The following is a 15,486-nucleotide window of genomic DNA, read 5'->3' as shown; positions in this document are numbered from 1 at the left end:
AAGGGAAAATTAATTCACAACTAATCGGTTTTTGTTTTTGTTTTTTTATCTTTAAACCACACTTCTATATTGTAATGTCTGTGTGTGTACTCATCAAGCAACACCTCTGTGCATACATACTAAATGTTCAAACTTAGAAATGTGTCAAAGGAAACAGACGCACAGCAAGACACAAACTGTTGCCAAGTACAACTTTGCACAGGTGATAAAACATCAAATATCATCAAATTGTGAATTAGTGTGAAACGGTGAATCTAAGAATAGGCTCCCAAACAGTCATATCCAGAACAAATTACTTTTAACACATCAATGAGTAAGCAGGCATAGGGATTGGACAGCCTGGTTCTATCACAAGGGCCATAATATATTTGCCACCGCTGAGTTACAGTAAAGAGTAGGGGGCGATAGGCAAGACTTACCTTTACTAGCACTGATGGTTTGGAGCACCATCTCAGCAGCGCCACGGTCGTGCAGCCGAGCCTGCTGATACAACAGCTTCTGCTTCTCCATCTCTTTTTCCTTTGTTAGAAAGGTGACACATATCATTGCAGACCATCTAAAAATGAAACTGCTAAAAACTTGAGGAGACTAGTGGAAGATTCAGACCGATTGATCACCTACTTCAAAACTCTTCACTTCTCCATCGTCATCCTCTTCATCATGGCAACTCTGAAGGAAGGGAGAAAGGTGAAAAAAGCATACAAACTACAGACTGATTACTTCGGATAGATATAGCCACATCAGCGACGGGAAGTTCCAAAGCACTGAGGCATCAAACTGAGTATTTTCGGTGTCACCATCTTTGTTTTTTAAACCAGATGTTACGAATGATGGGGAGGGCCGGTATCTGCTGCTTTGTGCAAAGATGAACAAGATGAAACTTGCCAGAGTTCTACAAAATGACCTGCAGAAGGCCCATCCATCCATCTCCCCAAGCAGAGAAGCCCAGACCTCCCTCTCCCCAGCCACCTCCTCCAGCTTGTCCGGGGAAACACCAAGGCGTTCCCAGGCCAGCCGAGAGATATATCTCTCCAGCGTGTCCTGGGTCTGCCCCGGGCCATCTCCCGGTGGGACATGCCCGGAAAACCTCACCCAGGAGGCGCCCAGGGGACATCCTTGTCAGATGCCCGAACCACCTCAACTGGCTCCTTTCGATGTGGAGGAGCAGCGGCTCACTCTGGGCCCCTCCCGAATGGCTGAACTTCTCAGCCTATCTCTAAGGGAGAGGCCAGCCACCCTTCAGAGGAAGCTCATTTCCGCCGCTTGTATTCACATCTCGTTCTTTCGGTCACTACCCACAGCTCGTGACTATAGGTGAGGGTAGATCGAACGGTAAATTAAGGGGCCACTGACATGAATGTCTCTGATCAACAATCAACAAACGACTTTATGATGGTGGCCTGGGGACAGAGCTTCCTCTTGTCAACCCTCTGCTGACTGCCCAGCACCGTCTGGCATTTGCCGTAGAATACCAGAATGGTCCACCACTGGTGCCCTGTGCTTTTCACAGATGATAGCAGGTTCACCCTGAGCACATGTGACAGATGTGAAAGGGTCTAGAGAAGCTGTGGAGAACATTATGCCGCCTGTAACATCGTTCAGTATGACTGGTCTGGGGGAGGCATATCCATGGACAGACGCACAAACCTCTAACAGACTAGGTAATGGCACCCTGACTCCCATTAAGTAATGGGATGAAATCCTTGGACTCACATCAGACCCTATGGTGATGCATTGGATCCTGGGTTCCTCCTGGTGCCTGACAATGCCTGGCCTCATGTGGCTCGAGTATGCATGTAGTTCCTTCGGAATGACAATGCCTGATACCACTAACTGCCCCCATGCTCGGCTGACATAGATCCAATAAAACACCTCAACTTTTCCAGAAGTTCGGTGATACCCTGGTCCGGATCTGGCAGGAGATCCCCCAGGACACCATCCGTCTTCTCATTAGGAGCATGTCTGTCAGATCTTTCTGTCTGTCAGATCCATGCACACTTTGCCTGGCAAAGTGTGCAGTGAGATTGAGTCTCACATGCTTTAATTTTTTATTCGATGTGTAGGTGTTCACCACAAACAGTTTTTTATTTTTTATTTTGGGGAACTTGGTTGATCCTAAAGCTAAACACACCATTCTTTGTGTTTATATATATGTCATGATCCAGGTCGTGTTCAGTGGTTTATCTGTCCTGGCCTTGCGCTCTGCATCTGCCTTTTGGGGTGGAGCCCTGGTTCAACACCTACACTTCTCCACGCGTTTTCCATCTGTGGCATTCAGCAAGACAGTATTTAAAACCAGTGTTGCCATCAGTTCTTCACCAGTTCGTTTCTTTGTTCATGCCAAGTACTTGATCTCTTTTGTGCCTTTAGCAATCTCGTCAAGTCACCACCTTACTCCTTCCTCTGGACGCTGGTCTCCACAGTCAAATCCCAGCTTCATTCTGCAACTTGCTTCTCTCGACTTAAATTACTCACTGCTCTCACCTGCCTGTCCTCCTGCCTGCTGCTTCCTCTGCATTACTAGAATACAAGGCTGGAACCCAACTCACTCACTCAACACTCAGAGGGCTACCCGCCTCCAGAGCCACCTGCAAGACTCCTCGTCAGAGATTTCCCTGCCACGTATTCATGTCTCACCATAGTTTATTCTGTGATTTCAATAAAACTTGTGAAATCTTATTTCCGCTCTGTATTGTGTCTGCACTTATGTTCACTCCCACGTACTGCTCTCCCGGCCTTGACAGCATGAAGTGTCTGAAGAAATATACCCAGCAGACCCAATTCGGAGTGCAATCACTAAGCAGTGATATATTAACAGTGTCCTAAACCAACAACAACTCTACCATCCAGAAGACTAGTTACTAGTGCAGCTGCTAGTGCTACTGTTAACAGTGCAGCTGCTAACATTTGGTTAATTTGCCACAGTTTGGTGCATCTGTTTTTAATTTCTTTTCCCTCTCTTAGCTTTTCAGGCCACACTAAACTATTCTACACTGAAGGTAGGGGAGGTGCCAGTTGCAATAAGTGATTTGATTAGGCAGTACAGCGCCCTGCAAGTAATCCATCAGCCCAAAAGCATCATCCCTGGTCGATGACATAAACAGCACGCAGAACAATAACAGGTTTTTTACCGTCTATGCTAAGCCAGCTATGTGAGTTTCAATTCAAAGTGTTTAGTGTTGGTACTCAGCAACAGATACCTTAGCCATGATGTCTGCGTAGGCCATGTAGAGATGATCCTCATCCAGTTTACTGCAAAAACAAACACATTCACCAAAGTTAGCACAATTATAGCTGTATTAAGGAAAATAATTTTGGTGCACCACTGACTGAAATGACATCTTCTCATTTAACAGTTTTTCATTATTTGATGAATATTTACATGTTTTATATTTCAGATTCTTTAAAATAGCCGCCCTTTGCTTTGATTACTGCTTTGCACACTCTTGGCATTCTCTCTCCATGAGCTTCATGAGGTGGTCACCTGAAATGGTTTTCCAAAAGTCTTGAAGGAGTTCCCAGAGATGCTGAGCACTTGTTGGTCCTTTTGCCTTCCCTCTGTGCTCCATCTCATCCCAAACCATCTCCATTGGGTTTAGGTCAGGTGACTGTGGAGGCCAGGCCTCCATCACTCTCCTTCTTGGTCAAACAGCCCTCGCACAGCCTGGAGGTGTGTTTGGGCTCATTGTACTGTTGGAAATAAATGACGGTCCAACTAAACACAACTGGATGAGATGGCATGTCGCTGCAGGATGCTGTGGCAGCCATGCTGGTTCAGTGTGCCTTCAATTTTGAAAAAATCCCAGCAATGGTGTCACCACCAAAGCACTCCCACACCATCACACCTCCTCCTCCATGCTTCACAGTGGGAACCGTGCATGTGGAGACCATCCGTTCACCTTTTCTGCGTCACACAAAGACACGGTGGGTGGAATCAAAGATCTCAGATTTGGACTCATCAGACCACAGCACAGATTTCCACTGGTCTAATGTCCACTCCTTGTGTTTCTTGGCCCAAACAAATCTCTTCTGCTTGTTGCTTTTCCTTAGTCGTGGTTTCTTAGCAGCTATTTGACCATAAAGGCCTGATTCACACACTCTGAACAGTTGATGTAGAGATGTGTCTGCTACTGGAGCTCTGTGTGGCATCTATCTGGGCTCTAATCTGAGCTGCTGTTAACTTGCGATTTCTGAGCCTCGGGACTCGGATGAATGTATCCTCAGCAGCAGAGGTGACTCTTGGTCTTCCTTTCCTGGGGCGGTCCAGTTTTGTCATAGCGTTTTTTCCTGACTGCACTTGGGGACACATTCAGAGTTTTAGCAATTTCCCAGACTGACTGATGGGCTGTCATTTCTCTTTACTTACCTCATTGGTTGTTGCCATATTATAAATTAATACAGTTGTCAAACAGGGCTGTCAGCTGTGTACCAACCTGACTTCTGCACAACACACCTGATGGTCCCAACCCCATTAAGAAGGCAAGAAACTCCACAAATGAACCCTGACAGGCACACCTGTGAAATGAAACCATTTCAGGTGACTACATCACGAAGCTCCTTGAGATAGATGTGCTTGAAGCTGTTGTCCTGTGAGCTGCCTATCACACAAGCTGTTAACTCTCAGAACCTTGTCCTGTGATTCAGTCGTGTCTTTGGGTCTGCAGACCTCTTCCTGTCACAGTTTGTTTCTCAGTGCGTTTGATGGTGAAGGAAACTGTACTCACTGACACTTTGACTTTCTTTGTCAGGACAGACCTACATTTTTAAGTGTTATGATGGTCTCTCTCTCTTCCACTGTTAATGGTCTTTTTCTCACCATTTTTGTAGCAACACACTACTTACTGCAGTACAGTACTGTTCAGCTGATGCTCACAAGGGTATGGCACCAACACTGCTTTATGCAGACAGAGGGGTTGGAATTAATCCAAGTTGGAACACCTGTAGGAATTAGTAGCAGCAGCTTTCAAGGCTTGATCAACCTTCACTGCTGCAGAACAGCTTTGAATTGTTAACCCATGTTGTGTCCCTGAAAAAGGCCTTTTGGTATAATTCTGAAATGTACATTATTTTTCAGTTTTGGGTAACCTAACCTCTGGCAGCTCACCACTTACCTTTGTACCATTTCAAGCTATTCATTGGACTTTAACGACATGAACTGCAACAAATAACTGGAAAAATAGGGACTTTTAACAGGTAGTGTGTAAAATACACACCATTTTTCTGTTAGGGCTGTTCTGCTGAACAGCTGGATGAGCTGATGCAGGGGATCTATGTGTTTGTGTTTCTGCCCTCCTCTTCCTCAGATGGCTCCTGTTCACCTGGTTTCTGAAATCAACACACATTCACAAAGTGCTAAAACTCTGCTATACACTGAAGAAATTAACACATAATTTGCCTTCAAAACAAGCAAAAATTCCAGAGTAGTCAGAAGAATTCCACTCGTTTTGTTTTTTTTAAATGAAATGAACTTACAGCGAGGTCTTCTATGAGTTTATCTTCAAAGTAGTGCTCCTCTGTCTCCATCCAGGACTTTTCATAGCCCTGCAGGAACAAGTTTACAGCCCGGTGCCTAGTATGAGAGAGATACATGGATGACTAATAACTGTTTATCTACCCATCTTCTGCTGCTTATAAAGGGCTGCACTGTAGGTGCAACATATATCCACAACCTTTCCTCACTAGCCCGAGGTGTGGCTGTAGATGAGGGTGGGAAAATAATAAAGTGCAGAATTTTAAATATTTCTTCTTCATTTTACATGTGTGTGTGTTTGAGAACATACCTTGGCAAGTTATAGAGTGGTGCCATCCTGAAGCAAGCGACGACATCTCTCTTCCTCTGTTTTGAAAGCAGTTTGTGCCACACAGCCTTCTTACTGCGCTGAGGATGCTCCACCTGAAGACACAAACTGAACCACTCAGTATACTAGATATTTAGTTGGTGTACCTTACCATCTGGAAGCCATATTATCCTGGAGAAGTATGTGGTCAGCTTTAATGAAGACCAATCAGCTAGTTTAAGAGGACCGTGGGGTACCTTAAAGCTATACTCTCTACGTTGGCACAAAAATGCGCAAAATCAACTCAAACTTGAATATATAGACCTGCTCCAGGTGGAAGAGGACATGACCAATATCCAGGATTCTCTCCACAGTCTTCTCTGGGTCAGTAGTATCCTCATAGTGGTTTGGGAGGTCTCTGTACAGAGCCATCTGCCAACGAATTGCTGGGTCCTCTGACTTTGTAAGACACACAGAGGAAATGCATGACTCTATTGGCCCATTCACAAGGTTAAGCACCTTTGTGAATATATAAATATATAGTACCAACCAACATCTACCAACTGGTTTACATCTGTCTCGACTTTAACAAAACAAAAGCCAAAACACAGAAACACCACATGTAAAGCTCATGATTCAGTAGCTTGTATAACTACCTTGCTGGCAATAACTTGAATTGGTTGTTTTTTTGTATGACTTCGTAAGTCTTTAAAATCATTGTGGCAGAATTTTGGCCCACCCTTGTTTATAACGTTGCTTCAGTTGATTTAGGTTTGAAGCCATTCATTTACGCACAGCACTCTTAAGGTCCTGCTACTTTCAGTATTTCAGTCACTCTATAACTTCAGATTCAGTTCTTTCTCCTGCTGGTGTGTTTGGGATCATTGTCCTGTTTCCTGACCCAGTGTGGGTGAAGCTTTAGCTGTCAAGTAGATGGCTTCACATATGACTCTGGAATATACAGTGTATCAAAAATAAATCATACACTTTCAAAAGGCTGTATTTTAAGCTTACACTAAATTTAAAATACATGGCTGAATATAAAGTTTTACATACAAAATGTTCAATGTTTATGAATAATCAATGAAATACGTCATCCCATAGTTCACTGTAGTCACTGCAGCCACTGCTGTTGTAATGCAATTGTTCCGGGTGAATGGCTGCAGAATGAAAGCACTTTGAAATCGAATGATTCTTTTTGATACAGCCTGTACTCTCCCGTACAGACGAGTTTAGTGATGTTAGTGGGATAGGGGCTATGTGGAGTGATAGAGTTCCTTCAATCACTTGTTGACAGATTGAATTTCCTATTCTATATCTTTCGGATAACCTATGATATCACTGTGAAGTAGCCTTATTTATCTTATGGACATAAAGGTTCATCAGTTCGTTTAGGTCCTCTTACTCTAGATTTGTGTGAAATTTAAACTGAATCTGAGTACTTGACTCTAAATTTTGCGAGTTTGCCCACCGACCATCAAAATCGAATCACTTCATCCTTGTGCCAGATTTGAAGAATTTCTCTTAAACCAGTCCTTTGACATTACTTTCACAAGAATAAGATAAACTGACAACAACCTGACACCATGGCAAAATCTAAGCCCAGAGGCATAATGTGTAAGTATACTTTAAGTAACTTGTGTCCTTTTCTTACCTTTCCTTGTAAATGTAGGTTGTTCCTGATGACCTCTCGAACTTCGTCCTCTGTGTCTTTCTGCAAAAGAATTATTAACTTCGATCAAACAACAGGTATTCTGTGACCTACAAAATCCTATCAAAGATGTCATGAGCAAAAAATATTTATTCAGTAATTAGTAATGAAAATTTTACAAAGCTAAGGCAGAGTTATTTTGCTGTTACTAAAGGTTTACCTCAGGAATACCAATACTGCAAATAATTGATTGTTATTGTCATACACCTCACCCCAACCAGTCATGGTAGATTTTTAAAAACAAATAGACATGTAAACATTATATCAAGCAAATATAGAATAGAATAGAACAGAATAGCTTTTTATTGTCACTGTTACAAGAACAGTGAAAGGCAGTTTGGCATCTCTCCGTGTGTGTAGAGTACACAATAGCGAATGTATTTACACAATAACAGACAAATTTACATTTACACAAGAAAAGATATGGTTGGTGCACCAGTTATTGGTCGTGTCCAAATTCATGGGCTGCATCCTCCTGAGGACCCGGCCTGAGCGGTCTACGTGGGCCGGGTCCTCAGAAGGTCGGGTAGGCCGGAAGTAAATGGCTGGGGAAATTGGACGGTCTAGCCTTCTGGTTAGCGTCACCGCTGTCTCGGTGGAGTTGAATAAACTCGGCCGCCTGCTCCTTGCTATCTAAATTATAACAGGACGCTGGCGTAAACTGTCGACCATCTCACACTTTTGTTTAATTGGTTTTCTGTTTGACGTTTAGTCAGCTGTGAGAAAACCAAGGAGGAACCCACCCGGGGGATTAATAAAGTTTTATTTTATCTAATCTAATCTAATCACTTTAATCTCAGCCAAACCGATTTACTGACGAACAAATAAAACACTGAAAAAAGCCAAACAATATCATTTCTAGCTTGTCTAAGTGACTTACGTTTAACCAGAGTAGCGAAAGTCCGCGGTGATCTGAAAATGACGTGCCGGGAGTTGTGCCGTTCTCGGCGGCTTCAGTGGCCCTGGAGCTCCCGGCTAGCTATCGAGCTAAAAAAAAAAAAAAAAAAAAAAAAGAAGAAGATAAATATACCAGAATTGCGCCCATTCCATTGGCCGCCCTCGTGGCTCATGGGAAAGTGACAGGCCCTATGGCGGAGATTGAAGACAGGGGGCAGTGGTTCGAATCCCATGCGGACCATTTGTTGGGGATACATACCAAACAAACAATAATAGTCCCTGGCTCTGAAATTCACCTGCTACGCTTGCTTAGAAGCCTACAGGCGAGCCTATAGACGGGCTCTCTCTGCCTTTTTACCGCTGTCCCAAAATCCCTCAACTTTTACCTCAATATTGCTTCTTAGCCTTGCTACCCACCGCCAAACACGCCAGGCATTGTCGCTTTCTCAATCTCTTCTTCACGTCTGAACAAACGCTCAATTTTGCCTTCATTAACACAAATTATACATCAAAACGTAGGTATTTTCTTGCCTTTCACAAAATGCCACCGTCATTATCGCAGGAGTTGCCGTTTTCTCGCAAATGGCCTCCAAGCAACACAAAGTCAGAAACGTCCCCATTTAAAGTCTATGGAGACTTCAGTGAAAATGACAGCTGGAATTCTGTAACGGAGGCGTTTTCAACTCCTCATATCTCCTAGATGTATTTTTCCTTATAGACCTGGAAATCGCCTTGATTTTTTTTTCTTTTTTTAATTAAAGCCTGCTGATTGTTACAGTGAAGGAATGATGTTGACAGGCCGTGTATTTTTGGTGTTACAGAACATTTTTGTAATCCTATAATATATTATAGGGCAGGCTGAACGCGCTTTGGGAGCGGGAGACCCGGGTTGAAAACTAGCCAGTGGCAGTATCGATTATCTTTCCCTAATTCACTTTATAATTACAAATTGTCAACACTTGAACATTCCCACGTGTGTTCTGATCAAAACAGTGCAAGAATGAGCTCTTTAGCTTTTGATTTACAACTTATCCACATTTCTTTGCGGACAATCCTGCATGTCACAAATAAATGACACAAAGCTCATCTGTGGCTGTGCACCATTCGTGGTGCGTTGGCTCCCTCTACTGGTACGCGCCTCATTCAAATGTCGCCGCACATTTAAAATTGCAGGGTGTCTTTACACTGTCATAGCTCCTAGATAGATTTCTTCAGAGACCTGAAAATCGCTGTGATTATTCACCATAGCCTGCTGATTCTTACAGTGAAAGAACAATGTCAACGTATAGCATCGTTGGTTACTTTAATTGTGTTTGTGTTTTTTTAAATCAAATCCTACAAAATATAATAAGCAACTTATGGCAGCTCTAGATAAACATGGCATTTACGATAAGTTTCAGTCCGGTTTTCGTCAGTTTCATTCCACGGAGACAGCTCTTCTTAGGGTCTCAAGTGATATCTTGATGGATAATGATGCAGGAAAATGCTCTGTTCTACTCATGTTGGACCTCACATCAGCTTTCGACACAGCTGACCATCACATCCTCATTGAAAGGCTGAAAAAATGGGTTGGTGTATCTGGAACTGCATTAGAGTGGTTCTCCTCTTATCTCCATCACCGATCCTTTTCTGTGGCAGTCTCCGATTTTAGGTCATCCTCTACCTCCCTTACTTATGGTGTCCCTCAAGGGTCAGTTTTGGGGCCTTTATTGTTTTTAATTTATCTTCTTCCCCTCCAGCATATAATGGGCTCTTTTGAGGACATTTCTTATCATTGTTATGCTGATGATATTCAGTTGTACATTTCTTTTATGCCCGAGGATTTATCTAAGCTTCAGCGTCTGAATGATTGCTTAGATTTGATCAAACGTAGGACGGCTGCAAATTTCCTCCAGCTCAACGAGGGGAAAACCAAAGTCCTCGTATGCGCCCCTGATAGATTCCTATCGCAGATAGTGAAAGCCCTTGGTCCTCCCTCACTCTATGTTAAATCCTCTGTCAGGAATTTAGGTGTCACCTTTGACTCCAGTTTCACATTGGATGGGCATGTGAAATCTCTGGTTCGGTCTTGTTTTTATCATTCAAGAAATGTGGCTAGGCTAAGCCCGAATTTATCTCGATCTGAACTGGAGATTGCTATACATGCATTTATCTCGTCACGCTTGGATTATTGCAATTCGCTGTTTATGTGTCTTAGCAAAGGTTCTCTGGATCGTCTGCAGGTTGTGCAAAACGCTGCAGCTAGGCTTTTGACAAAATCCTCCAAGTACTCACATGTGACACCGTTGTTATCTCAGTTACACTGGCTTCCTGTTAAATTTAGAGTCGATTTTAAGATCCTGGTCTTGACCTACAGAGCTGTGCATGGACTGGCACCTGCCTACATCTTTGATCTGCTACAGCCTTATGTCCCCAGCAGGTCTTGAGGTCATCTGATCTGGGCTTACTTGCTATAAAAAAAATACTAAGAGGAGGACTAAGGGTGATAGAGCTTTTGCCACTGTGGCCCCTAGACTGTGGAACTCTCTCCCCCAAGCATTAAGAACTGTGGACTCAGTAGCTGTTTTTAAAACACAACTCAAAACTCACCTTTTTAAAACTGCTTTTGGTTAATTTTTTGCCTGTTTTATTTAGTCTTTTTAAATCTTTTTATGACTTGTAATTTATGTGCAGCACTTTGTGATTCTGTCTTGAAAGGTGCTATATAAATGAAACTTTATTTATTTATTATTTATTTATTAAAACAGGACCAATTGCGACACAAAACCTCTCGCACACTAACACAAACTCTTTATACAGATACAGAGCTTTACATGTATAAATAAGGCAGACAAAAATGCATAAAACACAAGCTATCAACAGATTGTTGGTGGACAGCATGTCACTTTATTTTGGTTTTATCTTGTTTCTTTTTGGTGTAGCCTCACTAAACAAAATGTTTATAAAAATGACCACTTTTATTATGAACACTGGCTCAAAATCCACCGTCAGTGATAAAGAGTAGACATCAGAAGCAAAGTTCTGCCGACATCATCACACCTCCACCCTCAAGTGGAGGTGGCGGAGAGGAGGCACTTGGAGTTTCGGTCGAGAAAGTGTCCGTGTGACTGAGTCCTGTCCCAGCTCTGCTTCAAGGTCTGTCGGTCCAGCTTGTTGAGGGCCTGAGAGCAAAGACGGATATCCTGGACCAGCTCTGACAAACTGTCCAGGTCTTCACTCTCCCAGGGGCCAGAGACCTGACACCCTGCAGGTTAAGCAACAAAGAGACATTTTATTCATATCCATAATTTCCATTTTTCCCCCTATAAATATTTGACATCCAAATGTAGCCTATTAGCTAGCATCCAGTAACGTTTTCTGCTCCATAAAAGGGAAAATTAATTCACAACTAATCGGTTTTTGTTTTTGTTTTTTATCTTTAAACCACACTTCTATATTGTAATGTCTGTGTGTGTACTCATCAAGCAACACCTCTGTGCATACATACTAAATGTTCAAACTTAGAAATGTGTCAAAAGGAAACAGACGCACAGCAAGACACAAACTGTTGCCAAGTACAACTTTGCACAGGTGATAAAAACATCAAATATCATCAAATTGTGAATTAGTGTGAAACGGTGAATCTAAGAATAGGCTCCCAAACAGTCATATCCAGAACAAATTACTTTTAACACATCAATGAGTAAGCAGGCATAGGGATTGGACAGCCTGGTTCTATCACAAGGGCCATAATATATTTGCCACCGCTGAGTTACAGTAAAGAGTAGGGGGCGATAGGCAAGACTTACCTTTACTAGCACTGATGGTTTGGAGCACCATCTCAGCAGCGCCACGGTCGTGCAGCCGAGCCTGCTGATACAACAGCTTCTGCTTCTCCATCTCTTTTCCTTTGTTAGAAAGGTGACACATATCATTGCAGACCATCTAAAATGAAACTGCTAAAAACTTGAGGAGACTAGTGGAAGATTCAAGACCGATTGATCACCTACTTCAAAACTCTTCACTTCTCCATCGTCATCCTCTTCATCATGGCAACTCTGAAGGAAGGGAGAAAGGTGAAAAAAGCATACAAACTACAGACTGATTACTTCGGATAGATATAGCCACATCAGCGACGGGAAGTTCCAAAGCACTGAGGCATCAAACTGAGTATTTTCGGTGTCACCATCTTTGTTTTTTTAAACCAGATGTTACGAATGATGGGGAGGGCCGGTATCTGCTGCTTTGTGCAAAGATGAACAAGATGAAACTTGCCAGAGTTCTACAAAATGACCTGCAGAAGGCCCATCCATCCATCTCCCCAAGCAGAGAAGCCCAGACCTCCCTCTCCCCAGCCACCTCCTCCAGCTTGTCCGGGGAAACACCAAGGCGTTCCCAGGCCAGCCGAGAGATATAATCTCTCCAGCGTGTCCTGGGTCTGCCCCGGGGCCATCTCCCGGTGGGACATGCCCGGAAAACCTCACCCAGGAGGCGCCCAGGGACATCCTTGTCAGATGCCCGAACCACCTCAACTGGCTCCTTTCGATGTGGAGGAGCAGCGGCTCTACTCTGGGCCCCTCCCGAATGGCTGAACTTCTCAGCCTATCTCTAAGGGAGAGGCCAGCCACCCTTCAGAGGAAGCTCATTTCCGCCGCTTGTATTCACATCTCGTTCTTTCGGTCACTACCCACAGCTCGTGACTATAGGTGAGGGTAGATCGAACGGTAAATTAAGGGGCCACTGACATGAATGTCTCTGATCAACAATCAACAAACGACTTTATGATGGTGGCCTGGGGACAGAGCTTCCTCTTGTCAACCCTCTGCTGACTGCCCAGCACCGTCTGGCATTTGCCGTAGAATACCAGAATGGTCCACCACTGGTGCCCTGTGCTTTTCACAGATGATAGCAGGTTCACCCTGAGCACATGTGACAGATGTGAAAGGGTCTAGAGAAGCTGTGGAGAACATTATGCCGCCTGTAACATCGTTCAGTATGACTGGTCTGGGGAGGCATATCCATGGACAGACGCACAAACCTCTAACAGACTAGGTAATGGCACCCTGACTCCCATTAAGTAATGGGATGAAATCCTTGGACTCACATCAGACCCTATGGTGATGCATTGGATCCTGGGTTCCTCCTGGTGCCTGACAATGCCTGGCCTCATGTGGCTCGAGTATGCATGTAGTTCCTTCGGAATGACAATGCCTGATACCACTAACTGCCCCCCATGCTCGGCTGACATAGATCCAATAAAACACCTCAACTTTTCCAGAAGTTCGGTGATACCCTGGTCCGGATCTGGCAGGAGATCCCCAGGACACCATCCGTCTTCTCATTAGGAGCATGTCTGTCAGATCTTTCTGTCTGTCAGATCCATGCACACTTTGCCTGGCAAAGTGTGCAGTGAGATTGAGTCTCACATGCTTTAATTTTTTATTCGATGTGTAGGTGTTCACCACAAACAGTTTTTTATTTTTTATTTTGGGGAACTTGGTTGATCCTAAAGCTAAACACACCATTCTTTGTGTTTATATATATGTCATGATCCAGGTCAGTGTTCAGTGGTTTTCTGTCCTGGCCTTGCGCTCTGCATCTGCCTTTTGGGGTGGAGCCCTGGTTCAACACCTACACTTCTCCACGCGTTTTCCATCTGTGGCATTCAGCAAGACAGTATTTAAAACCAGTGTTGCCATCAGTTCTTCACCAGTTCGTTTCTTTGTTCATGCCAAGTACTTGATCTCTTTTGTGCCTTTAGCAATCTCGTCAAGTCACCACCTTACTCCTTCCTCTGGACGCTGGTCTCCACAGTCAAATCCCAGCTTCATTCTGCAACTTGCTTCTCTCGACTTAAATTACTCACTGCTCTCACCTGCCTGTCCTCCTGCCTGCTGCTTCCTCTGCATTACTAGAATACAAGGCTGGAACCCAACTCACTCACTCAACACTCAGAGGGCTACCCGCCTCCAGAGCCACCTGCAAGACTCCTCGTCAGAGATTTCCCTGCCACGTATTCATGTCTCACCATAGTTTATTCTGTGATTTCAATAAAACTTGTGAAATCTTATTTCCGCTCTGTATTGTGTCTGCACTTATGTTCACTCCCACGTACTGCTCTCCCGGCCTTGACAGCATGAAGTGTCTGAAGAAATATACCCAGCAGACCCAATTCGGAGTGCAATCACTAAGCAGTGATATATTAACAGTGTCCTAAACCAACAACAACTCTACCATCCAGAAGACTAGTTACTAGTGCAGCTGCTAGTGCTACTGTTAACAGTGCAGCTGCTAACATTTGGTTAATTTGCCACAGTTTGGTGCATCTGTTTTTAATTTCTTTCCCTCTCTTAGCTTTTCAGGCCACACTAAACTATTCTACACTGAAGGTAGGGGAGGTGCCAGTTGCAATAAGTGATTTGATTAGGCAGTACAGCGCCCTGCAAGTAATCCATCAGCCAAAAGCATCATCCCTGGTCGATGACATAAACAGCACGCAGAACAATAACAGTTTTTTACCGTCTATGCTAAGCCAGCTATGTGAGTTTCAATTCAAAAGTGTTTAGTGTTGGTACTCAGCAACAATACCTTAGCCATGATGTCTGCGTAGGCCATGTAGGATGATCCTCATCCAGTTTACTGCAAAAACAAACACATTCACCAAAGTTAGCACAATTATAGCTGTATTAAGGAAAATAATTTTGGTGCACCACTGACTGAAATGACATCTTCTCATTTAACAGTTTTTCATTATTTTGATGAATATTTACATGTTTTATATTTCAGATTCTTTAAAATAGCCGCCCTTTGCTTTGATTACTGCTTTGCACACTCTTGGCATTCTCTCTCCATGAGCTTCATGAGGTGGTCACCTGAAATGGTTTTCCAAAAGTCTTGAAGGAGTTCCCAGAGATGCTGAGCACTTGTTGTCTTTGCTTCCCTCTGTGCTCCATCTCATCCCAAACCATCTCCATTGGGTTTAGGTCAGGTGACTGTGGAGGCCAGGCCTCCATCACTCTTCCTTCTTGGTCAAACAGCCTCGCACAGCCTGGAGGTGTGTTTGGGCTCATTGTACTGTTGGAAAATAAATGACGGTCCAACTAAACAACAAACTGGATGAGA

At 43.7% G+C, this 15,486-nt stretch overlaps 1 protein-coding gene and 1 long non-coding RNA gene across 2 annotated transcripts; both read right to left on the bottom strand.

Annotated features, from left to right (window-relative positions):
* Window positions 1-459: 459 nt before the first annotated feature.
* Window positions 460-5,269, bottom strand: LOC109198618 (uncharacterized). Its single transcript, XR_002059339.2, has 4 exons — window positions 5,214-5,269; window positions 3,201-3,252; window positions 622-669; window positions 460-519 (listed from the first exon to the last, which is right to left on the bottom strand). It is a non-coding gene; the product is annotated as an uncharacterized LOC109198618 (long non-coding RNA).
* Window positions 5,270-11,432: 6,163 nt separating this feature from the next.
* LOC112845720 (tonsoku-like protein) lies at window positions 11,433-12,217 on the bottom strand. The gene is made up of 2 exons (XM_025905103.1): window positions 12,174-12,217; window positions 11,433-11,629 (listed from the first exon to the last, which is right to left on the bottom strand). The coding sequence occupies exons 1-2, from the start codon at window positions 12,202-12,204 to the stop codon at window positions 11,433-11,435; spliced, it is 228 nt and encodes a 75-aa protein (XP_025760888.1). The 5' UTR covers window positions 12,205-12,217.
* Window positions 12,218-15,486: the final 3,269 nt, after the last annotated feature.

The sequence above is a fragment of the Oreochromis niloticus genome, unplaced genomic scaffold (assembly GCF_001858045.2).
Source record: "Oreochromis niloticus isolate F11D_XX unplaced genomic scaffold, O_niloticus_UMD_NMBU tig00008674_pilon, whole genome shotgun sequence".
NCBI classification, from domain to species: domain Eukaryota; kingdom Metazoa; phylum Chordata; class Actinopteri; order Cichliformes; family Cichlidae; genus Oreochromis; species Oreochromis niloticus.
This window is presented reverse-complemented; position numbering and strand designations above follow the sequence as displayed.

What these genes read in the sequence shown, in the direction of transcription:
- LOC112845720 (XM_025905103.1), bottom strand. Translation starts at nt 12,204, where the DNA reads ATGGTGCTCCAAACCATCAGTGCTAGTAAAG. An exon ending in AACCATCAGTGCTAGTAAAG is followed by an intron (nt 11,630 to 12,173) that starts GTAAGTCTTGCC and finishes CTTAACCTGCAG; the next exon opens with GGTGTCAGGTCTCTGGCCCC.